General features: G+C 41.2%; 1 protein-coding gene across 3 annotated transcripts in view; it reads left to right on the forward strand.

Moving 5' to 3' along the window:
• Positions 1 to 26974, forward strand: part of EXOC2 (exocyst complex component 2) — a 226874-nt gene that overhangs the window by 67762 nt on the left and 132138 nt on the right. For all 3 annotated transcript variants that reach the window (XM_075531652.1, XM_075531658.1, XM_075531654.1), the window contains exons 7-11: positions 1544 to 1624; positions 10357 to 10502; positions 10641 to 10722; positions 11500 to 11602; positions 16968 to 17086. In XM_075531652.1, coding sequence (XP_075387767.1) covers positions 1544 to 1624; positions 10357 to 10502; positions 10641 to 10722; positions 11500 to 11602; positions 16968 to 17086 — 531 coding nt within the window. The remainder of the gene's footprint in view (positions 1 to 1543; positions 1625 to 10356; positions 10503 to 10640; positions 10723 to 11499; positions 11603 to 16967; positions 17087 to 26974) is intronic.

Genomic DNA, 26974 nt, shown 5'->3' on the forward strand with positions numbered 1-26974 from the left:
GCCACTGGGGCTCTCCAGGAGAGCAGCTGGCGTGTTTGACAGCCAACCATTTGGTTAACAGCTGAACACTTAACAACTGTGTCCCCAGGACTGCTCATGTGAGGGGATAGCTAACGAACACAAAACAGTGGTGTTCTTCTTAGTGTACTCCTCTGAAGCCTGTCGAGTTGCGCATCCCATAATTGGGTTTCTGCGAGGGCAGGTTACGCGAAGGGATAGCATCCTATGAATTTGTGCAGCGATTGTTTTTAAGGGAGCTGGACAGAATAAGTTTATTGTTCTCATTTTATGATATGAATGCAGAGGATTAGACAGTTGAAATGGTTTACCCAGGCTGGAGAGGTGGTTTAGGATGAGATTTTTGTTGTTGTCTGGAATCAGACTGCTTGAGTTTGAATTTTGGATGGCGTGGTTACCTTGCTCAATTCAGTTAATTTCACTTAATCTGCAAAGTAAAAATATTATTAGAACATGCATTAGTGATGGGTTTCTTATGAGATGAGCAGTGTCCCTTAGAGACTGTACTTATTTTAACAGATGGGCATGGCTCAATTAATGCTGGCCTTGACTTTTTTACATAGCAATTTTGAATTTGAAATTTTGCTGGACTCTTTGTTTGAATGTCTTCATAGTTTCTTTCCCCAAATAAGTCTAATTTGCTTTGTTTAAAAGCTCCTCTCTTCAGTATGTAAAGCACTTTAAAAATGTAATTTGTTAAACAATTCCCTGATAATATTTATCAAAGCCGGACAGACATAAGTCAATAATAGCATTACTCCAGTGTACTTTGCACATCCTTACAAAGTTGATGTATGCATATTTGATGCTATTAGATATTTCTTGGAAACCTTCAGACAACCAATACATTCTTCCCATCTCTCACTTGTGGTTGAGTTACTTCTTACTCTACAAGACACGGTAGAAGCGCTGTTGTGGATTTGCAAGATTGTAACTCTCTATGGGAATAGAACGCTTCCCTTTGCTCCCCTTCTTCCTATAAAAGGTTTTAAAAATGTCTAGGACATTAAAATTATGTGTTCTTTTAATTCTACTAGCCATGTAATATCTCAAGACTAAAGTGAAACGTTTTGAGGTTGGTAAATGTTGGATAGTAGTGTTTCTGTTTTTCAAATGATAAAGCTGAGGAATAAGACTGATTTTTCCCCTCAGGGCAAATGTCAAAGATCTTACAAATGAGACCCAGCATGACTTCAGTCTTAATTTTCTTTTTCCTTCCCTCCCTGCCTCCTTCCTTCCCTTTTTTCCTGCCCTTCCCTGTTAATTCAACTGCTTTGACCACTTAACCTCAACGATCAGATGATTGCATATGTATATTATGAACTATTTTAATAGTGTAAAACTATGAGTAACTCAGACCAGTGTCTGTTGCTTAGTTTACAAAGTATCGCATGTTTGCGGTGCTCCTTTCCAGTAGTGAAAATAATATGATCGTTTGTCAAGCTGTTTAAAAATGTCACTTTCATATAATCTTACTCATTAAAACGACCTACATTTTAACAGAATTTTTTTCTCCTCCTTCTAGCTATCCATCAAAAACTGGAAGCGGATGGAACGGAAAAAGTAGAAGGGTCCATGACGCAGAAACTGGAGAATGTTCTGAACAGTAAGTTGTACCTGACTGCCCCAAACTATTTACAGCCTTTAAAACAAGCTTTACTGTAGTGCTGGGACCTGATTTCACAAAACCAATTGGTAAGTTGCGTCTTGGTGTTTATTTCTGAATATTTAATGAACATAAAGGGAAAACAGCATGGGAAGTGAATGCTCTGTTTCTGTTTGCATTGTGTACGAGCAGTCAGAATTTGAAAAGAAGCCAATGTCCTTCTTGGGAAGTTCACTTTGCTGCTGTCAGACAGCAGGTGCAAAGAGCGTGGAGGACAGACCAGCTCGGAAGCAGACGCCAGGACTGTCATCGACCTCAGCCAAGCAGCTACCCATGTTACTGCAGATACGTCATCTGTGAGAGCATCTACATGTCACTAGTGTGTGGACACCTTCCCTTTTCCCAACATGGACTTAAGCCAGCTGATTATTTATAGTGTGTCCTACCCGCCAGGCTTCTGTCAAAACTATCCCGGAGAAAACAATGTGCCGATTTTTAGGGTCCCTTTTACCCCTCTTTTATCCTTTTCCTGTCATTCTTCCTCCTAAGTGGGAGCTGCTTCTCCTATTCATTTGGAAGAATTCCCTCAGACGATGAGTTCTTAGGAGCCTCTCAGTGGCTTACAGCTACATCTCCTCTGCGATGCCCAGAGTGAACTTGTGAAGGGGAGCCAGAATGCCCCTGGGAAGCTCCTTGATTTTAGACATAAGTGTGGCATATAATTTCCCCAGGACTTCCTGTCAAGAATAACTAAGAAATTCAAGAAACTTCATGTCAGATGTTCAATGATTCTTTGAATGCAGGACTGTGATATCAAGTTAGTTTAGTATTCCAACTTAATTCAGCCCCAGAGGCAGGCATTTCTAAGTCCTCTGTAAAAATATCTATTCACAAATAAGCAGACCCCTAATCAGAACGTATCACCTGGAAAGAAGCATGACTTTGGTGGAGACTTTCTTCTGTAGTCAAATTGAGATTTTGGATTTCATTCTGAATTTACACACACACACACACACACACACACACACTTATTTTTAGTTGTTGTTTTTCTTTTTGCTCTGAGATTTTGCCTTGTTTTTATCTGGCAGAACTAAGTTCCCAACGTTATTGAAATCTTCTGGGTTTAAGCCAAATGCATAGTTATTAAAACCATTTTATATTAGCACAACGAGACAACTCGAAAATCTTAGAAGGATGTGCACTACTTGCACTGGAGAAGTCTCCAAACTGTATCTATATAAAAAGTAAAATTGAATTATTTCACTAACTTTAAAAAGATGACTCATTAAGAACAAGCTGATATAAAAGGGAAGAACATAAATGGGAAGGAACATTGAAAGTGAATGTTTAGTAGGAAAAAGTAAAAAGATACTCATCGAAGGCTTAGAAACACAGTCTGCTTCATATGTTGGGCTGTAATAGTACCTTAAGATTGCTTTTGTTTTTAAGCATCAGTTTAAGGAAATCTTTGCTCTGGATTAAGGTATAAAAATTTAAGGGAAGGTGTTTTACTTAGATTCTTTCATAACCGGGGTTGTGTAAAAAATGTGTCATACGAACTTTCTGTAGAAGTTTATAAAAATGTGTCACTTCATGAGCCCTTCCTTTTGGACTTTCTCATCAAAAAATCTCTCCTAAGATAGACTATAATATTTCTCATTTCCCCAGAAGCATTCTTTATCAACACAGGGTTGCTACTGACCGCCCAAGGATGAGAGTGTTCTAATTTAGGTAGACTTTGCAAGGATTCAGCACTTCCTGTTTCCGAGGGCTGTGCTGTCCTTGTGGGACACAAAGCTGGAAGAGCGTGGTTGGAACTCTCCAAGAGTCTCTACTGACCCATGAGAACCCAAATAGCTATAGAATCGGCTTTGAAAGAAATAAAGAAATTTGGATTCAGGAAACATTTTCCCAGAGACACTGTTCACTGTGATCTCGTTTGAAAGGGGGAGAATAACTAAATGAATATGAAGAGTTGCTCAGAGGATCATTATGCGTTTTTCCTTCACTATTATTATCTGCTAATTTATGTGCACCTTTCTGTAGGTGTGTCAGTGAGAGGTTTTGTTCTGTACCACTAAGGTATGCATCCTTTCTTTAAACACATTTCCCTAGGGCACTGTGATCATGTTGGCGATAAGAAACAGAGCACGTTGTGTTCAGAGGTGTTGTTGTTAATTCTTTCTTGAAATTCCTGTTCTGTTTTCAGTGACATTTGCTTCTCATATTGGCCTCCGAATGTGGTAATCCCTTCTTGTTTTGAAGCTGGTAATGAAATGATGCCAATTAATTTATATCAAATTCTCACATCCGGCTTGTTATGATCTTACCTTTCACAGGAACATAGAACAGCCCAGGCCAATAGAATTTCACCAATGATAAGATTGTAGCTAGCTATTAAGAATTTAAAATATGTCTAGTGCTACTGAGGAATTTTATTTTTTATTTAATTGTACTTTATTTGGCTTTAAGTTTAATAGCCACATGAGACTCGTAGCTACTGTTTTAAACCATGCAGGTCTATTCAATGTAGTATGAGTACTCATAATGGTAATTATGGTTGTTGTTATTGTTGTTAGGTGCCACTGTATTGGTTCTGAGTCATGTGCCCCATGCACAACAGAGAGAAACACTGCCCGGCCCTGCGCCATCGTCACAACTGTTTGTATGCTTGAACCACTAGGTGGTTCCAATGGATGCAGCCACTGTGTCAGTCTCATGGTAGCTTGCTCTTTTTGGCTACCCCTCCACTTTCCCAAACTTAATGTCCTTTCCTGGGGTTGATCTCTCCGGACAACATGTTCAAAGTACTTCATATACTTTGGAAGAATTATGGTAGCAGTAGCTAAAATGTATCAAGTACTTCCTACAGTTCAGGCAGTATTCTATGTATTTTACGCAAATTTAGTCCTTACAATAACCCATCTGAGAGTTGTGGAATCATCTCCATTTTATTGATAAAAAACGGAAGCACCAGAAGAGTGAAGGACAGAGCTGGGGTTTCCATAGAGAAATCTGGCTGCAGACTGTAAACCACAGGCTGTCTTCCTGTGCAGGGTCCAGTAGTCATGAAGCTTGTACTCACAGTTCAGTTAAGTAGCACCAGCCCCGCGAAAGCAGGGTCCAAATGTCAGTTACCACAGCATATCAACATGGCTCCTCGGGTCACAGCTCTTGACGTACTAGCAGATGCACATCGGGGTCAGCCGTCGGCCTGCCACTTCCTTCAGAGGCTGCAGCAATGGGGCCCTGGCGTTTGGTACCAGTTCACACAGACATAATCAATGAGGAACCGCATTTTCCATCTCCTTGTTTCCCAGCGATTAAACCACATGGCATTTTATCAAAATGGGCACAAAAAATTCAAACACATCAAAAAACCAAAACTGTTAACCTAGGGAATGAAGTCCAGACTGACCCTAAGTGAAATAGGTGACCATGGGGAGTGACCGTGCCACTGTGCTGGAGACGAGAGTGAGCAGCCAGGCGAGTTCAGTCGCAGAAAGGTGGGAAGCGGTTGTGATGAAGAACGATGAACAAAGGAATGCTGGCAAAATCTGTCATGTTAGAGGGCCCGTGAGGACATGTCATGTCACTGAAAGTACAAGAAGCTGATCCAAGCTCAGGAAGGAGCACGGCAACCTGCTGAGGCACAGAAACCATGTGTACTCATATGTCCAAACTCCATGATGGAAAAGAGGCAAATGCTCTAGATAGGTTAAAAATATTACTACTGATAATACTCAAACACTTCATTTTCAGTGTTTGTCATGTTTTAAAAGGTGAAAAAGGACTCAAATTCACGGCCACCAGGTCAGTTCTGAGCCATGGTGACCTTATAGGATAAAGTAGACCTGCTCTGTGGGTTTCCGAGACTGCAACCCTTTACGGGAGAAGAAAATCTTTCTTCCACAGAGTGGCTGGACCTTTCAAACTTCGAACCTTGCAGTTAGTAGCCCAACATGCAAGTGCTACTAAATAAATAATAATTTAACTATTAACATTTTTTTCTATTCATTTATGATCCCCATGAGTTTTTAATCTTTCAATAATTCTTTCTAATTTCATTTTTTTAAATCAGAGTGATCATAATTCTTTCCATTGATTAATAATGGATCTGATTGCTTCCCACATTGCATGGCTGTTTTTGTGACCCCTCACTACCACGTGGAGCGAGGCCAACCGTTGCTATACTACACCACCTCACTAAATAGAAAGAATATTGGACATTTGATTCAGAAGAATGCATTTATTGAGCACATGCTCATTTTATCCCAGCAATATAAAACTAAAAAGGCTCTGTGTCTTCTAAGACTTTATAGTTCCGTGGAAAATACTGGCCATTATTAAGTCGATGGTTAGATTATGGTGTGCTGATGCTCTCTCTACTCGTGGTTACCTTGCTGAGCATCTCAAACATGCATGTGGGCGCCTCACTGACAAGTGGAATGGAGAGAACATCAGGGAAAGGTAGCAGCAGCCTTATAATAGAGCAGGGAGTAGCCAGCTGGGCATACCCGAATAAGCTGGGGTGGGTGGGTGGGTGGCTAAATGGATACAGGTGTGTTGTAGGTGTTGGGCCAGCAACATGAGCAGCCAGTCACCATTGGTAGAGAGCAGGCTGGCCGAGTTCCAGGAGCTGTCAATGAGTGCTGCCAGAGTGCAGAAGTGACTGGTGAGTCTGCAAGGGAGATGAGGCTGCTCACAGCCTGCCTCTATGTAACGCTGCTATTGTTTTCCCCTTTATCCCAAAGCCAACTGTGAGCCATGGATGTTCTACTATGGGAGTGCTGTTATGAAATTTTTAGTGAGCATTTTGCCAGCTGTGTAGAGCATGGATTAAAAAGGGAGATTGAATACAATCAAGAAGGGCTACGAAATAGAAGGGCGCTAGAAACGGTTAAGGCCTTTTAACCAAAGCAGAGGTGGACAAGAGAGTGAAAGCCCCATACAAAGGTGTTAAGGAGGGAAGGGAGGCTCTATATGGCCATTGAATTGATGTGTGAAGTAAGAATAACACAGTAGACAATGATTCCTAGCTTCGATCAGAAGAGGAAGTGCAGGCTCAGAGAACGAGAAGAGGATTAGAGAAGGAAAAACTTAATTCAATTTATGACATTTGGAGTTTGAGATTCCTGAGGATCCTACCGCTCTTTCTAGCTCTCACCACATTCTAGGCCAGTTGTTTCAGTTGCCTCCACTTTAAAATGGACATAAGTTTAAATATATTAATACATGTACAGCTCTTAGACTAAAACCAAGTATAGAGTAAATGACCAACATATTACCTTTAATGATTATGTGTCTTCAAAAGTAAACTTACGGATTAGTCGTAAGCTAATAGGTGTGATTTGTGATCTAGGTTTGGGAGTTACCAACTTAGAAGTTAGCTGAGAGAATAATAAATGAAAGACTTAATCTTAGTATTGTGCTAAAAGAAGATTTGAAGCACCAAAAATTTAGAGTCAGGTTTTTTTTTTTAAAGAGTTGATTTCCTAAGCTAATGGCGTGTTGGTAAATATTTAACCACCAACATTCCAAAAATAAAAAATAAAAAAATCACCCTACTGGAACCCTAATTTTAGCATCTGCCAATTTTAGCATTGTCGAGCTGTAAATGCCTCCACTGTGCTTGATTTCAAACTCCCATCTCTCCCCTCCCTGGCTCCTGATTCAGAGTTGGGAAGGGACCGGAGCCTGTGTGAGTCACCAGTACAACAGGCCCTTTTCCTCCCCGAGAATTCCCATTTTGTCTACTTCATGTGCAGTTCTCACATTCCAGAGACAGAAACGATGTTGTCAGCAAGTATTAAATACTGCTAATGATACTATTAACATAATACAATTACGTTTGTTATTGGTAGCAGTCTGAGCATTTTCTAGTCTGTTAGGACGAACTGAGACAGGCACAGCCGATTATTAGCTCTCTTTGTGCTCTTGGTTTGGCTCTGCATTTAAGTAAACATTTCAAGGTTTCCTTAATTCTCCAGGTGCCTCACTGTTTTATTTCATAATCTATTCAACTGGCCTGACCTGGGGTAGATTGTATTGCTAGTGGTCTGTGTATATGTTTGTGTGTGTACCTGTCAAGTTCTCTTTCCCTCCCCCATGCTCATCAAACAGAACGCACAGATGAAAAACCACTCCTGTGATTCAGTCTCAAGTTTAGTGCCTAGACCAGTAAGCTGACTTGGCAATAAGGGAAAGCATAATGTTTGCTTTAAATCAACTTGTATGAAATGATAAGACACGGTTAGAATCGCACAACAAAGGTTTTCTGGACAACGGGACTTCCTGGCACAATTAAAATCGCTTTTCTCCGTTTGCTACTCTTTACAGTTGGGATATGAGCTCAATTGGCAGATCCGAGTTCTGGTTTTTAGAGTGCGCTGCTAGCTTGACTTGTCTTTCCGTTTCACACCGCAGGAAAATGTCACTACCGTAGTGGGCTCTGCACCACAGTGGCAGCGGACAGCTGTGAGCCCAGGATTGCTCCTAGTTGTCACTTGTGTGTGTGACTGCGGCTGTGGTGCTCACTGTCAGGGCGTCTGGAAATCAGCCCAGCGTAAGGACGGAAGGGGAAAACTCAGGTCTTGGTTCACCTAAAGCTGCCAAAATGGAAGATCACGGTTTGCTCTGAAACCTGTAACGCTGAAGTAGTGGCTACCCTGATCTTGTGGTCTGATTATATTCATTGTGTGGTTGTGCGGTCATCTCAGATCCCTGCGAGCCACCACAGACCTGCATGCTCTGGGGTGAGGTGTGGATGGAGGGGCACACGGTGGGGCACTGCTGGGACAGGCCCCAGTGCTTGCTCAAGGAGAGCCCCCTCCTGCTTAGTGGGTTTCTCCCCTCCTTCATAGCCCGAGTGGATACAGACTTCAAGTACATTTTGTGAGCTGCTGCTGATTTTTATCTGCCCGCATAAATCTTGGTCTCATTGCACTCATTTATTTTATTACTGGGTATAATCATACAGTTATCAAAGAATTATGAACCCCCAACATGTTACTATGAATTCAGTAAAATTCACAGCAGAATAATAATTTGGAAGTTGAAATGATCAATTAGTTAAAATCACAATTTAATAATTTCTCTGTATGCATAATTTTAAATCCTCCATCTAGAAATACAAACATCTCCATAAATAAATCAGCATTATAATTTTATAATTTTCTATATAAATTATTTTTTGTAAAATGTTAATTTTTTAATTTAATTGTAGGTATAATTTCTTTTTGTGTTTATTCCTTTCAGAGGAGATAAATGTTTAGTTGTTATTTTTATTAACTGAAGGTGAGAAAATTCTAGTTTTGAACTCTTATACTTTTTACCCAAAAGTATTTCCTTGTACAAATAAAGGGGGAAATGCTTGTCATCGAAAGCCCACATATAGGCACTTAACCTTTTAAAAATTTGAGCCCTTTCACATATCTCTTCACATAAGAGGCTTCAATTCATGAAGATTATACTTTCAAAATAATAAACAAATACTTAAGAAATGTTCTCTGAACAAAAAGTTTTCATCTTACTCAGATATCACATTTTCATTCCCCTATCATTATGTGGTCTCATGGCAAGAAAGGAATAGATTTTTTTTCTGATCTTTTACTAGAAATTCAGTATTCTTCATTAAATAGAATGCGGTAAAAAATAGCTATCTTGACAAAGCAAAGTTTTTATATGAAGCCTTTAAAATGTCAGCGGAATTTAAACATTATTTAGATAAAGCAATTATTTTACAAAGACGACTTTTAACACGGTCAGGCCACCCACAGTGCTGACTAGAGAATATGGCATGCAGCCGCCCAGTGAGACCGACGGAATTTTTTCATCTTTGCTTAAAGTATAGTCACTAGACCAGATAATGTAGAAACTTTTTACAAGCAGCCATCAAACATTCAAACACAGTTTATCCTTTTTCTGCCCTTCTTTGTGGCTAATTAAAAATAATTCACGAGGTGAAAAATTTGAACTATTTTTGGACACAGTAAATTTTACTTTAGATAAAGCAGTTCTTTCATTATACTGATTCATATAGTTTGACGTCTCTAAAACATATATGAAATGCTTGATTCATATGGAACTATAAATAGAGCTGGTTTTAAAAATATTTGATAGTCTGTTAAAGTTTGAATTTAACTTCAATTTAAAGTTTACATTTTAATGTTTGAATAAATCTTAAATTGCTTTATGTAATTTTCTGTGCCTGCTGTATAAAAAGTAATTCTATTTTAAAAATGGATTTACTTAAAACTATTCTGAAAAATACTTTTCCCTTTTTTCTCTTCTCCTTTTCTTTTTCTTATGCACATATGAAAATATTGAAAATCTGGAAATAAATTAGTGCACTGTGTTGTGTGTATGCGTTAAGCTGTTGTCTGGTTTAATGAAATGACCTCGGGGCCAGAGCTGGTATAAAATTGAGGAGAGTAGCTAATCTTATGTATGTCCACATTAGAGAAGTTATTTGAGCATGGTAAATATGGTTGTTTTTAATTGGGTACCATTCTTAGCATATGAGAAAACTTAGCAGGCAAAAATGGAAATTGTATTTTAGCAAACTATGAAAGATCTCCAATATACTCTGCACAAAAATGTCTATTAAGTTTTAACATAAAACTACAATAGTCTAACACTTTTCTTTCCAGTGCCTAGTTACACATTTTCTGATTAAAGTCAGCCTTCGTCCAAGTTGGTTTTTTTTTTTTTTTTTTTACCTTTTAAAACAGGAGCAAGTAATACTGCAGACATGTTATTTCAAGAAGTCTTAGGTCGGAAGGACAAGGCAGATTCCACCAGAAATGCACTCTCTGTGCTCCAGCGATTTAAGTTTCTGTTCAACCTTCCTCTGAACATTGAAAGGAATATTCAAAAGGTAGAGTGCATATTTATGTTCCTGCAGTATAGATGTCTCATACATTTAAAGATTCGTTAAGATATTTGTTATCCTAACCAATGGCATTATGCTATTGTCCTTTATTGACCGTCTCTAAAATGTTTCTTTATTTTAAAGGGTGATTATGATGTGGTTATTAATGATTATGAAAAGGCCAAGTCACTCTTTGGAAAAACAGAGGTGCAAGTTTTCAAGAAATGTAAGATTTATTTATTACTTCTAAATTTTCTACTTGCTCGTTTCAGAAAGAAGGGATAATTTATTTTGCAACGAAGGTTGCATGTGCTTTAATTTTTGTTTACATGGTGTTTTTTCCAATGTGTAAAACAGTTACCTCAAAAAATAAGACTTTTATACTGAGATGTAATGGGAAGGAGCTACCACAATTATAGCTGAGCCCCAGCCTATTTTTACTGTCTATCCACCACTTTATTTAAAAAAAAAAAGCCCTTTTCTTGAAAGAATTACTGATATTTATAGAGATGGAAATTTACATTTCAATTTTCCCTTTTTTAGAAAGACATGTTTAAGAATCCTAACCTTATGTTAAAACAAAAATGAAACAACTTTTGAATTTACTGCTAATGCCAGAGTTGTAGAAAAGGGAAAATTTTTCAATGAAAATGATATAGAGTAAACCCCTATCAACCAGGAAAAACATCCCAGGACTTCTTTAAGTCCGTAAGTGAAATCCATAAGGAGTCTGAAAACCAAGTTTTGTTTCTGTATTGTGGTAAAATTTACATGCAGTGAAAAATGTAGACCTAACAAGTCACAGGTCAGTGGGTTTCGACTAGTGCATCCACCCATGTAACCCACACCGAGCAAGATGCAGAATGTTTTCATCACCTCAAAAAGTTCTCTGGTGGCCGTTCTCAGTCAAGCCCTGCACTCTTCTAAGGCAACTACTGTTCCATAATTTTATTTTTGGTTCAGATTCCATAAACCTTGTATAATTTTTCCCCTTTTAAACTAGATTATGCTGAAGTAGAAACACGAATTGAAGCTTTAAGAGAATTACTTCTGGATAAATTACTTGAGACACCATCAACCTTACATGACCAAAAACGTTATATAAGGTAAACCATCTACAAATATTTTGATGAATCACATATCCTGTTTGGTCCTACACGCATTACCTAAGCCAGGCAGCTAATTTGGGGGAAACCAGAAGACTGGTGGATGAAATAGAAATATAAGCGTGAAAACTAATAGCAAAAATGTAGGGGTGTGTGGTCTAGGGCACCAGGATTATTTTGCATAATAAATAATTTGGGAGTAGTTGTAGACTATCAGGAGGAAAATGGGACTTTCCACTCCCATAAAGAGTTATAATTTTGGAAACTAAAGAGGCAGTTCTTCCCTGTCCGTAGGGCTGCTATGAGTCAGCATTGACTCAGTGTCAGTGAGTGAGTGCAGATGTTCGTTGTTTAAGGTAAGACAATTCTGACAGTATGGGGAAAGTAAAAGCACCCTCATTGCTTGGTCACTTGGTTCTGCAATGGCTACCCCCTCCTTGACGGGATGGTGGTGTGTGCCTGGTGGCATCCTGGAAGGGCCTGGTGGAGTGGTATAACCCAGCTGAAGTAGGAGAAGTACTGATACACACGGGGGAGGGGTCCTCAGGTTCTCAGGGGTGTGCAGGGCTCACCATAGCGGAGACTCTAGAAGGCTTGAAAAGGAGATCTGATCTTTACATCTTTAGTTATCAGCAAAAAAGACCTAAAGTCACTAAGTAGGAATATTTTAAAACTAAAAAGCAGTACTATTGCCGAAAGCAGTATAGTATAATAAACACACTGGGCAACTTAATGGATTTCTATAGTTTCTTCATCCACAAAATGATATCATGTCTTCTGGATACTTAAAATATATAATTGTATCTTAGAATAAAAAACTATTAAGTTTATTTTATGGTGGAATATTGTAGTCTGACCTTTGTTGTAAGTAAAATAGATTATTATAGCTGACTCAGTATCCCCATTTTGTATGACATGACTTCCCAGTTAGTGAACCTTATTGAATATTTAGTGCTTATAAAAGTCTAATGAACTATGTATTTATGCTTATAGCTGTGGGCACTACATGACTTTTGCAAGTCTTTTCAGGAATGGAGGGAGTTCAGCCTTGAGCGCCAGCTGCCTTTGCAGTTGGGGAAGGGCAGGGGCTCGCCTCAGGCCCGTAGTCTTGGTGGAGGGAGTGCTCTGGAGTTGCTGAGGAAAGCAGGAAGTGCTTCAGTGCGCTGGCATGGAGAACAGGGACAAGGATCACTGCTGCCGTGACTGCGCATCTGCATTCAGACTCACTACCATCGAATCCATTATGCCTCAGAGAGATCCAGTAGGATCCCAGGACAGAGTAGAATCACTCCTTGGGTTTTGAGACTGTTTAACTATTTACCAAAATAGAAAGTCTCATCTATCTCCTGAGAAGCAGCTGGTGGTGTTGAACTGCTGACCTTGAGGTTAGCAGCCCAATGTATGGGCTCTGAGCATCTATACATCATCTCTGATCCCCACAGCAGCCATAAAAAGGCGGCTGGAACGTGCTGAAACAGCCTGCAGCTTTCTCTCTTGCTCGGCACGCTTCGGCAGGAGCAGGACGCGAGCTTGTCTGGGTTCAAAGCCTATCCAGCTTTCCTCTACGCTGCCTCCATCGGAAATATTTATCTAGGGAAGTTTCCTGGCTTGTAGAGTCCTAGACATTCAAAGCTAGAAAAAAACTACATGGTCATTCTCTAACTGCTTTGGTTTACATCTGAAGAAATTCCCAGAGAGGCTAATTGTTGTGACCAGGATACACAGTGGGTTAGCATCACTGGTTCTGATTCTTGTTCTTTCTATTCTGTGTTATCATCTCACTAGTAATTGTTTATATTTATGATATTAAATTTGCTTTATAACACTATTGCATGTACTCTTTTTTTCATGCCACGACTAACCACCTGAATACGTAACTAAAATGCACTGCGTTTGGCTCATTCACCTCCTAGACAGCGTTCAGAGATAGGCTAGCACTGCTGGATCCCTGACGGTGCTATTCCACTGACTCGCCAGCTGCCCATGGAAGAAGATGAGACTCTGTTCTTGTGAACATTTATAGCCCAGAAACCCAGGGGGTCAGTTCTCCTCTGTCCTGTCAGATCACTGTGAGTGGGGATGGACTTGATAGCAGTGAGCTGTCAGAATAGAAGCATTTATTTGACCTATGCAAATGCCCTTGGCCCTTATTGTAATGAGAAAAGAATAAGGTCAACAAGAATTCACTAATTTTTTCCCCATTATTTTATTTCTACTGCTACCTTTCAAAAGACATTGAGCAGTCTGCTATCTTTTAAAAATTAAATATTTAGACATTAATAAGTAGATAGGATATTATCAGGACCAGGCCAAATATTGATGGAATTTGGAATCTGTGGCGAGATAAAGAGCTTTATCACCAACCAAAATAGATCGATGTTATCTTTCCTAAAGAGCCCAAGTTATGCATGGGATCCGTGAAAACAATATTATTTATCAGCATATTGTCTTGTGTTTGCTAAAAATTCATTATTTGCACTCTCCTTGCTTTGCATTGATATCGGCAAATAGCTTACTAATAAATGTGCTGAGAAGAAACCAAGTTTGCAAGCGCCTCTTCATATTGGTACAGTCCGATCCTTAGTGAGAGATAGAAACTATGTCAGAATCTGACTGAACTTTAATTTTGAAATAGGAAACCTATGCTTACCATAGTTAGCATTCTTTACCATACTTTCCTTGATATGCAACTTTAAATGAAATAGCAAGAACACGTATCCCATTCTAAACAAAGATCTTGGAAATTAAACGATTTTTAAGCCACACACTAAAAGACAACATAAAGCTTATTGAATTATCATATAACCAAAATAACACCTTGTTCAAGTAGTTGTACGTTTGAACTGAAAAACTATAGAATTTCTGAAAGAACAACTTTATCAGTCTATCTCTTAATTAATTAATACTTTAATGTTATTAATTTAATCAAATCAACACATTAATACCATGATCGAGGATCCCTGGTGGTATATGGTGGGCTAGACCGTGGGCTCCTAACCTCCGCACCAGTGGTTGAACGTCACCGGTCTCTGAGGGAGAAAGACGAGGGTGTTTGTCCGCTGGCAGCTTTACAAAGCTCAGGTGGAACCCACACGAGTTGAGTCAGACTCTACTAGATGGCAGTGTATTTGAGCAGGTGTTATAAAAAGGAGTATTGTGGAACTTTTGAGGACATGGTCACGACACTAGAGAGACGTACACTTTACTAAACCAGAAGTCTCATACCCTTTTTTCTGGCTGCAGTGCATGAGGAAGAGAGTCCTTGTAGTAGATGATCGCCTTTAAACTTAGTACTTTAAAAATGAACAAGGGGTAGCTTTTCAAATATAGAGCACATGACTGTAGTTGACTACTGAATTCCCAACCTAAGGGATGTGTGAATGAAAGTCTGGGGCGGAAGTATTGGAGAGATGTTTGTAAGGCCTTACCCCAAATCACCCCCATCCCACCCCCACCCCAAACCAAATGACATGTTCTTTGTCGCAGAAAGATGCAAAGGTATTGTTTGCCGCATCTATATCCCAGGTAATAAAAGAAGAAAGCATTGTATGAGAAGAATTAGCTTGGAATTTCCAAACTTTAAGATTCCTTCAGCCCCCCACCTCCTCCGTGCCCAGTTGACTGTGGCTAACTGAGGCCTTCGTGCAGAGCAGCTAGAAGTGTCTTGTGGGTGTCGTGTGGGTGGCTGGGCGTCTTCATGGGAGCAGAGAGCCTCTTCCTCCTCCCAGAGACAGGTTGGTGCTTTCGGATTGCCTGCCTGGCGGCTGTTCGCTCCTTGTGTCCGGCGAAACCTAACTAATCTGATTTCCTTCTCAGGTTGCTGCCATTCTATGTGCAGCAGAACCCTAAGTGACTTCTTAATACAATTGACCTTCTTCCTCCGGGTTGATTCGCCACTTTCTCAACTGGAAACACTACCTGTTTGCACGCAGGCAGCAGGCTGTCTCAAGGAAGGGAACAAGGAGCGTGCATGGCTTCCCTTGATGCCCCGGTGCAGTCTGTCTGAGCCATGCTGCAGTCGGCCCATCAGAGGCCCAGCTTTCCTCCAAAGACAGGCGGCCTCCTGGACTGGCCTACGAAGGATTTCTTCTCAGTACTCTCCTGGTTGCTAATGTATTATGAAACGGATTTGTTTTTCCTATAATTAGCACTAATTCAAATGTCTATAAGTAATGATATTTTCATTATTGGACCAACGTGGAAGGGAAGAATTGGGCAAATCCCTGAGTAATTCATCTTTGCTGAGTGGCCATATCTTGGAACCATTCATTATTGGACAAAAATCTTTAACTCAAGACAATGGAGAGATTATTGTTTGAGAATAATTTTAAGACAATAAATTCATCTGGACGTACTTTTGAGATGGATTTAATTGGATTTAGCTGGTTATGTTTACATAGTTTTCTAGGATCAGGGCCAAATCTTAAATATTGGACAGGAATTTTTTTTCAATGGAAGTGTATTTTAATTGTTGATTTGGTTTGAGTTATTTGTGTGCACAGTGATGATTTTCAAATGAGGAATTATGCCCATCTATGCTATATCTTGTAGCTCACTGTTTTTCTCAAACAGTCCTACGTGAATATTCAGACTACAGATTAAGTATTTTGTAACCAGATCACTTCATATAGATAAAAGGGATCGTAGATTTCAGTTAAGGAACCCTGGTCACACCATTGTTGAACACTGTGCTGCCGACTGAAGTTTGGTGGTTCGTCGCTGCACCAGCGGCTCTACTGAAGACAGCGCCTGTGAAAATTTATAACCTTAAAAATCCCATGGGGTTTTGCTCTGCTGTGTGCTACAGGGTTGCCAGGGATTTGGTTTAACTTTGCTTCCTTTGCCTTCAGCTAGACCATTGTAGGAAACAGAGTCATGCTGCCATCTAGTGGCTTTATTTCATACTAAACCAAAACACCCAAATCCACTGCCATCAAACTAATTGGACACATAGCTTGTAGAACAAAGTCGAACTGCCCCTTACTGTTTCTGAGGCTTAAGTCTTTGCTGGAGAAGGCAGCCTCATCGTTCTCCCGCAGAGTGGCTGGTGGGTTTGAACTGCCGATCTTGGGGTTAGCAGCCCAACATTTATTCAACAGCACGGGCTCCCTTATTTCATTCCAGACTGGCAAGTGAAATGAAAGCAAACCAAAAGAGCTGACCATTGTCTTTTTGTTAATTTTTATTTATTAATTACGTGGCAAGAAATCTGAATATATTTCATTGAGAACTGAATACCAGACTAGTATTGATAAGTGCTTTACTAATTGCAGATTTTCTTTTTCACTTCGAGATTTTGAAATATCCTAGCTCTTTTCGCAATTAAAAAAAATATATAGCTGTCGTCCTTGGACTTCTTTTTCAGGTATCTGTCTGACCTTCATGCTCCTGGTGACCCTGCTTGGCAGTGTATTGGAGCCCAACACAAGTGGATCCTTCAGCTCATGCACAGTTGCAAGGAAGGCTATGTCAAAGACCTAAAAGGCAAGGCAGCTTCTCTTTGTTTATCATGCTAGTCTTTACTCTCACTTTATCAATTGTTGGTAAAGTTTAAGGATTAAGGGAATGATTACCTGAGCTCTGTACCTGTGCCCCCACTGGCCCCTCCCACTCTCTAGTATTAAGTGTCCAACAGAACAGGGAAGAGCGGATACTCTTGAAACATATATGCCTATGGTGGCCTAGTGGTTGTGCATTGGACTGCATTCCCCAAGATCAGCAGTTTGAAACCACCAATGAAGTTTTCTATACCTATAAAGAGTTGGGGGGAGGCAACAAGGATGTAGAGATGTTATTAGTGCTTGAGGCGATTCTTTCATTACTTTAATATATAGTGAGTCTCTGCTACATAGCAAGCAGCATGTCAAGTAAAACAGTGGTGACTAACATAGACACGGCCCTGGCTCTCATGGGCTTAGTCTGTAGTGGGAAAGAGATCAAACACTGAGCTGACAAAATAAAAACCGTGTTAAGTGGTTTGAAGGAGAGTAAGTGAGGAGAATGCGTCGGAGGACCGGTTTGGGAAAGTGTTCCAGAGACGGCCATGTGTGAGTAGGGGCTGGAAGAGTGGAGAGTAGCCTGCCGCACAGCCGGGCAGAGAAAGCGGAGTCCCCACAGGGAAAAGGGCCTGAGCACATTTGAAGAAAGACATCCCAGTCACATCAAAATGCAGGTGTATCCAGTTCTACATTTGACTGTATTGACCACATCCCATGTTCTGGCCACTCGCTGTTGGGTTCTAGGGACACTGCTGGGTGCACCCACAAGGGCCATACTCACAAGAGACCCGGGAACATGGTGGATGGAGACAGGTAAGGTGGCTACTGGAATGCAGTGTGTGACTATCAACGACTGGAAAGGAACAGCCTGATGTGGGGGGAGTTAGGAAGGCATCTTGTTCTGAGTTTTGAGGCCAGGTGGGTGCTATTCTGGAATCTGCAGGAAACAACATCTATTTTAAGATCTGGAGAATATCTAAGTTAGCCAGACATCAAGGGAAGAGGAAGGCAAGAGTTCAAGACCATTGCAGGGGAGAGAGAGAGAAACCACGCACACAGGCTTCAAACAACCGGAAGTGTGATGAATTCTGTGGGTCCAGTGTTTAGCGAGTGATCCGAGGGGTGGGAGTCCAGGCCCGAGTGAACTAGGGCCAGGTTAAGGACTTTGGTAGCCAGTGTGGGGAGATCATTCTCAACAAGAGACTGATGGGGCAGCCATCGAAGGATTTTAACCAGGGAAAGCCACGTGAGACTGACTTTTCAAGGACCACTCTAGCTTCCATGTGGTAAATGGATTCGAAAGGGAGGGCTGGAGACAGTGAAACTGTGACCACGAGGCTGTTATGGTTCTGCCGGCACATGACATGGGATGGTGGTGGAAATGCGGAGAAGGAGATGGATTCAAGAGCTCTCCCGGGAGTAGACTCCGTATCCTACTCGGTGATTGGGTAAAAGAGGACGACGGGAACAGGACAGTGCTCAGATGTCTGACTCAGCAGTGCATTAGGATAGTGGGGCCATTGACTTAGGAAGCAGAAGAGAGAAAAATGAATTCTTCTCGTATCTTGGGGGACAGGTTGATGTTATGTTTTATACCCCACAAGTGAAGCTATCCACTAGGTAGTTGGATTAAAGAGATGGAGGTTTGGTTGTGACCCCTATGAATGGAGACATTTCCTTACTCCAGGAGATAAAAAATCTAGAACAGAAACCTGAGGAACACTGAATGGGTTGGTAGAAGATGGGACACCTGCCAAGGAGACACAGGAGGGATCACGGCCCGGAGGGAACTACAAGACAGTGCGTACTGTCAGCAAAGCCAGAGGCAGGAGTGGCCACTGGGGTTTTTAAGATGAAAAGTTAGCTGGCTGGCGGCGCTCTTTAGATGTAGCCCCACTTGTGGGTGGCTTTGGTAAATGCTGCCTCAGTGGCCTGAGATCCCACGGAGAGGATATAAAATGAGGCATCATGATACGTTCGACGTTTCTGACAGGAGCAGGATGAGGGGCATGGAGGGGTCACAATTGTCCATGTGTAGCACAGGCTTGCCGTGGTTGAGGGTGCTGGGGGTTGAGCAATTCCTGCTCGGAATCAGTTCCTTTCAATTCTTGATGTTTAGGAGAACCCAAATATCTCCTTATTTATGCCGCATCAAAATGGTTCCTAATGCCGTTCGTTACGCGATACGGTTACCTGGAGGATGCGACCGCTTCTGAATGCGCGTGGAAAAATAGAATTAAGGAAATGTCTGTGAAGCCCGCTTGGCTAGAATAGACCGTGGTCTTGGGGAAAGACGAGCAAACATAACATATGCCGACTGCCTTCACGTCCCTCTGCACTAACTGTCGAGCCTGCTGTATTAGGCATCTCCACCCGTAACTGCTCAGTGGAATCCTATGGGTGTTTTTAAAAGCTGCCAATTCTTGTCCCTCCCCCACCCCCCTCGACCCATCCCCATTAGAGTCTCTGGGAGGGGGTGTGGGCACTGGTACTCTGTGGTGCTCCCTGTGATCACCATGCTGCATGGCGCCCGGCCAGCACAGCCTCTGACCTCCTGGAGCCTGTGGTGTCGTGGGGGGACACATCTTTTTAAAATCATACGCGTAATTAAGTATAATTGGACCAGCACTTCGAAATGAAAGCATATGATCCAACCTAGTGGGAAGGAACCGTGGCGGCACAGTGGGTCTCGGCCTTGATCTGCCGCCATAAGATGAGCGGTTGAACTCGCCAGCTGAGTTGTACAGGACCATGCTAAGGCGGTGCGCCCGTAGCAACTCTCAGAAACCTAAAGGAGCGGTTCTGGCCTGCCCTAGAGAGTTAGTAGGAGTTGGCAACTTCATGGCAGGGAATTTTGTTTTGTTTTTATTTTTGGTGGGGGCGGGGTACGTGGTGTCCATGGACGTGTCCTGGTACTTTTGTTTTAGACCGAAATGACGAGCATGAATTATCCAGATATAGAATCACAGAGAGAAAGTATTCTAGATATCTAGGGCTATCAGATAAATGCTACTCTCTTCCCCTCAAATGTGGTGATGTTCTCCAGACGTAAACAGTACACATGGCCTGACAAAGAATGTTTCCACTTATGCTTACAAGAGACGATCTGAATATATAATTGAACGATGGAACTATTTGAAAATCTGGGACATTGTGCAGTTTAGAAGACAGCTTATAGACTATTTGGGATTGGAAAAGTTCCAGACATGTTGATGCGTTGTGTTGGCATATCCATTCCGGCAGCGTTTGGTAACTAAACATCTGACGCTTTCTGGGGCATCCATGGGAACACACCCTCTACCAGTCGGGCTGCTCTGCTGCCCTCAGGAGTTGCTGTGTCCATGGTGAGTACCCCTCGGCGGGAGCATGCCCCAGAACCGGCTCCTCACCTGGAGAGGAATCACTAGATATTCAATGCAGCCCCTCGGGAGTAGTGAGCTGTACTTAAAGGGACAGCTGTTTTGTGAAAACATACTTCACAGCTCTTTGAACTTCCTCTGTAAATTTCATGACACTACACTACATATGTCTTAAACTCATTAGTCCCATATATAGACGTTATATTATAATTTAATTTTCACTTGCCATTCAGAAGGACGTGCTTAAACTGTGCCCTTTTTCATCGTTAGTTAGAATACCCACTGCTGACCAGTTGATTCTGACACGAACATGCAGGACAGCTCCTCGGGGCTTCGGAGACTGTACGTCTTTACTGAAGCCGCCTGCCTCATCTTTCTCCCATGGGATGGTGGGTGGGGTTGAACTGTTGACCTGGCGGTTAGCGGCCCCCAACACTTAACCCACTGTGCTACCAAGGCTCCTTAACCGTGACAGTACTAACATCAATAACAGAGATAGACAAGGCTAACAAATAGGAGACTTTTAGATGGAAGATTCCGAGGTTTTGCTGAGTTCAGGTAAGAAGCTGTTTTTATTATTTTATTTTGGAGAATCCCAAACATGCTGATGTACAAAGGATGATGTAATACTCTGAGTGCTTCTGTTGAACTTAAGCCTCCGGTATCCGCTCTGTAATCCGGGTCCTCTGTGCCCACTGGTGGAGGACGCCCTTGCTTGCGTGGCACACTGACTGGTCTCCTTGCACTGCCGGTATTTTTCCACTGGTGGCTGGCTGTCATTACTGGCATTTGAAAAGTGACTAATAGGCCTAGTGAAATTACTTTGACACCAACTGCCCTAACGTGACAAAACTGCCCTTTTAGCCCTTGCCACTTGCTTGTAAATCTTCATTGTTCATCTTCAGGTCTTCTCAGGAATATTTCCAAAGTGCACACTTGACTCCTGAATCTGGACTGTGAATTGTAAGAAGTTCTGCACTCCAACTATCATGAACCCTGAAGAAATAGTTATAGTTGTTTAAATAAACCTCTGGACAGGACAATGGCCACGGGCTGAGACAGTTCCATGAACTAAAATAAAATTTTAAATGGAGAGAATATAAATATTTCAGACAGGAAAAGAGTTTCTGGTGTCTTTTTAAGTAAAGCTGGTTTTAATGCAAGAATCTAAAAAATCTAATTAACATATAAATATTTTTTAAAATGTCTTTACTTGATGGCTTGGGGGAAAAATGTTAATTGTATTTAGTCTTGTGGTCTTCAGCGAGAAGTTCACAAGCAAAGATGGTGATAGGTTTTCTGAGACAGTCCTGCACAAGAAGGGGCCGTTCTCCAAGGACGGGTCTTTTGTGGGTGCAGCGTTTGGCCGTGGAGGTGGGCCATGAGGTTGGTATTCTTAGGAGCGCAGCCTTCGTTTTTTCTCTCTGGATTCCAGTTTTTGTTGTCCGAATCTTCATGGACACTCCCAGGTGGTGCACCTCAGAGTATAAACACCAGGGCACAGAACGGAGGGGGTCCCACTGCACCTTCAACACTGTGTCATTTGTCCCCAAGTATCCTGACTCCTCTCCTGTAGCCTAACTCTACAGCCGAGTTTGACTTCGTGTATGTCTCAGGGCAGAGCAAGATGATAACAGGAATAAAACCAATTTGAACATTTTGAAAAGTCCTCTGGAAATCTAACTACCCGTGGACATTTGTGCTGGGTTTTGTCCTTCCTAAAATGGCAAACCGTTTTGCTTCTGTCACCCGATTATTCCAGGTAGCCCCGTGCCCTGAATTGTTGCCCGCAGCGCGCTTTTATAAACACCGTGTGCGGGATGTCATTCGTCTCTTGAAGTTCCCGGGGAATAGCTCCAAAATTAGACTGTGGCTTCAGCTTTTCCTGTCAGGAAAAGCCTTTGGTTGACCCCCTGCTGACATTCTCCACCAGGACCTTTAAAGGTGGTCTTCAAAGGTGTTTTTTTCCTTTGTTCTGAAAAGGAGTTTAACTCTTGAAATATACGCTGGCAATACCTAAGAACTAGAAGGACTAGGTGTCAGTCTGCTCATGGAGCCGTTTTCCCCTTCCTTCAGCTATCTCCTTATTTAGGACATTGCAAATAGGGGAAATAGCTTAAATAAGCAAAAGATTCTTTGAAACAGTGTTGCTGTGTATCCCCAAATCCTCTTCGACAGTTTAGAGCTTGCGTGTCACCCGCAGCGTGTATGCGGAATCATCTCAGTGGGCGTGGGTCAGTTATAGAACTGTTAGGAGCAGACTGTGTACAACTGCCTCCTAACCGTTTTAAACGTCCAGCAGATTCGTAGATGAATTACTTGCTGAAAGAAAGAAAAATGTTTGTTTAGGCTTAAGATATAAAAAGGTCATGTTTTCAACTCAAGCTTATAAAATATGTGCCTACATTAGGTCATTACAATGTATATGATTGAAAATTTTTAAATGCAAGTAATACCACTTTGTATGTGGTCTACATCGCTTGTGCATTAGAAATGTAATTCTGGTATTGCAGTGCTGCCAGGCTGGGCCCCGCTTGCTGGATGCTACTAGATGCCGCCTGAACTAGAAGACTGTCTGAGCCCTTCAGGTTCCTGAGGAGCCTGTAGAAACATTTCTCTGGTTCAAGTGGCAGTTTAAGAGACAGTGGGTTGTTATGTTGAGTCTCTAATAAAAAGCGTTTTGTTTGAGAGTTATTATCAGAAAGGAGTTTTTGAAACGGTGGTTGCCTACTTCCTATGGATGCAAAGCATGTTTTCCTCTTCTGAATGTTATCATAATATCAATCCAGAAAAAGGAAGGTTCCTTTAAAGAGGAACAAAGAAAAAGTGAAAGGCACCCCAGGAGACACTGCTTATATGGATATTAATTTGATTTCGGTCTCTCCACCTTGGAACTCAGTGCTTTCCCACACAGCTCACTTAACCCGCAGGCAGTTGGTTTGGGCCCACTCCTGGAGGCTAGCTCTACTGGGACACTGGCCTCTTTGTGTCTCGTGACTGCCGAGTACTTTTAAAATTGGCTATCGAAGATAAAATGAGATTTTAGTTACCTATTATCAATCTGAAAGGATATAGGAAAGTAGGCTCATGAGGAAAAAGTAGAGGCAAATACCAGTTTATTAGTGTAACCAGCAAACTCCCTCTAGCACAGTATTTTTTCTTTTTTTTTTCTTTTTCAGGGAAAGAATAAAACTCAAGCAGTATTCTGTATGGCAGGAATTAGATTTGAAGTGCAAACCTTTAGAAATTGTCACTATTATTTGTAAATAGTAGAGAATTATATCCGCTTTAATTACCAGAAAGCAAGCAGGTCAGCAGTCTTTGGCATAATGGCTGCAGACTGTCTGCTGGATGTTTTCGTCTACGATGAAAAGACAACTCTATCCTCCAGGTAAAAATGAAGACTAGAAATTAATACTTACAGAAATACAGTTTTTAAAAAGTCAGTTAACGGGGCCTTGACAATTTTATTTGCTTTCTGAATTGCCTAGCATCAATTTGTGAATCCCGTATTGTAACGAAACAGCTGTTGAACATTGTAAGAACGAGCTGGATTAAGTTCTCTGCACTTGTTTGCTCGATTTTCATCCTTGATTCTGTTCACCTAACAATGAGTGATCTATCACTGTTAGATCAGAGACCGCCAGGCTCATGTCAGAAGGACCTTTTGAATTTGTTATCCTAGCAGCTGGGTCTTTTCTGTTGACTTGGCTTACTGTACATCTGGAAGAATCTTTCTTGTAACTGGGAACCAGTTCACCTCTAGACCATATCCGCTCTCCTTCATAGAAAGATAGTTTGACAGTGAATGTCAAGCATACACTGAATGTTAGCATTAATTGGTAATTTTAAAATACTGCTTATTACCAATATTTTAATTTGGTATTGTGTCACTTGTGTAAGAATTCCAGTACTTATATATTCTACTCCTGTTTTCTTTACTTATACCTATCTGTAACTTCTAAAAATATACTTTAATATATGGGTAATTTTGGTTATTCACATACCCGGCTTATTACAAATAAATGAGTGTGCAAACAAGCCACGATAGCCAATAAATGAGTCTCGAAGTTCAATATGTACTTTAACATATCAAATATATTTGTTTTTCAAGTATTGTTTTGAATGGTTTAAAATGTACACCAGCAATGTTGTCCGAAACATGCTTAGGCCAATCCTAACTCCCTGAGAGGGGAAGTGGGATTTTCATGACTTTAATAACAGGATCCCCTGGCCTTTCACTTGGCTTAAATTATTCTCTTTAAATTTAGGAAATGTCCTTATCAGAGTTATAAATATATAGAGAATCACAAGATCAAAAAGAGCATGTTTATCTGTTGACACAGGCCTAAGCTGGGAGGAATTTGTAATTCTGCCCCCAGTTTTGGCATTGAAATTCATGTGTGTGGTGTGCTTGACAGGAATTCTGCCCTGCTTCTGTCTGTGGAGGCTCCAGGCCTGCATGCTTCGTCAACAAGCAGCAGTGGGTGGTCGGGCCACCGCACAGGACAAGGGCCCGCTGTGCACAGGAAAGCATGTTCAAAGGTGTTTAAGGGCGGTAAGGAAGTCTGCAGCCCTTGTGCAAGTCTGGAGGCTCCAGATCCGCCTTCCCTCATCCATTGTAGACTGTGAGAACGCGGACTGCTTGGGCCTGGAAAGATGAGGGATATAGTGAAAGCATTCACCTGGCCCCACGTCTGCAGGCTTCTCTTCACCAGGGCTCCTCTGCCCTTTATGCGGTACAGTCTGTTAAACAAATATTGACTGCTATTTGCATTTAGAAGAGGAAACCTGGCCCTGCTGGAGTTGCAAGGATTTGACTGATGCGTGATAAGGTTTCCTGGAGGCCTTACTGGAGTTCTCCATGGAATAAGCATTTTCTGTGGCTGCCCTAACGCCGTCCTCAGTTGTTCCGAAAAAGCTTTGGAACTGTGCAGCTCTTCCAGGCTTGCAGGTTAGCAAGGCGGCAGCCTGTTCAATCCGATACAAAACCCACTGTTGTGGGGGGGAATCGCAACCGTTTCAACTTGTTAGTAACAATTTGTAGAAGATTGATTGTTTATTTTCCTTAAAGAAAAGCCAGGTGTTAAATTTTCTATTATTTCTACACAAAGCATTTATTCTTTTAGTGACGTGACTAGGATTATTTCATTAGTGAGCTGAAGTAAATAACTTCTTTGGCTTCTGAAAACAAATTTTCTACCTTCTTTTCTCTTATTAAAACAGAACTTCTTTTCTGTGTTTATACAGTATTCCTAAGATGGTTTTCTTAATTTTATGCTTGTTTATAATTTTTTAAATTTTTCCTAAGTACTCCTGATTCCAAAAGAATTCCTTGGAGAATACAGCTAGCATATGTTAGAGAAATTTTATTTAACAGGAAAAATAAAATATTGACTCTTGATTGTCTGGAAAAAAGGTTTGAATTTTTTATAATTTAAAACCTTGAAGGGTTATTTTTCCCACTAAGTGAATCTATCCAATCAGAGATATATATATAATTTGCTTTATTGGTAAAGTTATCACTTGAGTAGTGAGCGGAAGATGTGCATTCTCCATTTTTATCCTCAGCAGTGATTTAAAGTTTCTACTTTAACTATAGAGTCAGAAAACTTAGGAGGTAAAAAGATTCTACAATGAGAGTTTAGAGTCTCGATTGTTATGGATGACTAATCATGGGTTCTGACTTATGGCGCTCTCCAGTTGCAGACCCTTGTACCAATCGGATAGCCAGGAGAGCCTCGGGCGAAAGTAATCCCTGTCCAAATGAGAACGGCACAGGGCAATTTGTCTCCGTCACCTGTACCAGATTCCGCTGCAAGCTGGCCTTGTCGTGAATAGCCGGAGCCCTGTGTGTAATGTCTTGGATCTCAAAGGACAGATAGTTTAGGTTTTCAGAGGAGAGATACTGTGTTGCCTCATTTCAGATCTGCAGTCAATTTAGAGCATGATTCAGGCAACATCGTAATGGCTTTACTATATTCTCATTTATAGCTGTGCATTTTGTAAACACATCAAGAGCCACTGCTACCATATTTTAAAGCAAAACAGTCAAGAAAAAAAAATCCCTGATTCTTAAACATTTTCCTGATTTCATTTTCATGTTTTAATTTTATTCTTTGCTCTTTTAATGTTTATTTCCCTTCAAAACCACTTTGTATTTGTAATGGTTACTGTGGAGTACAAGTCAAATCAAGAGATCGGATTTCATTGTAGTTAAATACTCTCCCACTGCCAACTGAAAGGTTAACAGTTCAAACCCACCCAGCTGCTCTGAAGGAGACTCGATTTGGCGATCTGCTCCCCTACAGGTTAGAATTTAGGAAACTCTATGGGGCGGTTAAGGAGCTATGGTTATATGTTGGACTGCTAACTGCAACGTCAGCAGTTCCAAACCACCATTCACTCTGAGGGAGAAAGATGGGGCTTTCTCCTCCTATAAAGAATTCCTTACCGTCTCGGAAACTCACAGGGCAGGTCTGCCTTGCCCTGTGGGATTGCTGTGAGTCCCTGTT

Source organism: Tenrec ecaudatus, chromosome 1 (genome assembly GCF_050624435.1).
Source record: "Tenrec ecaudatus isolate mTenEca1 chromosome 1, mTenEca1.hap1, whole genome shotgun sequence".
In the NCBI taxonomy this organism is placed as follows: domain Eukaryota; kingdom Metazoa; phylum Chordata; class Mammalia; order Afrosoricida; family Tenrecidae; genus Tenrec; species Tenrec ecaudatus.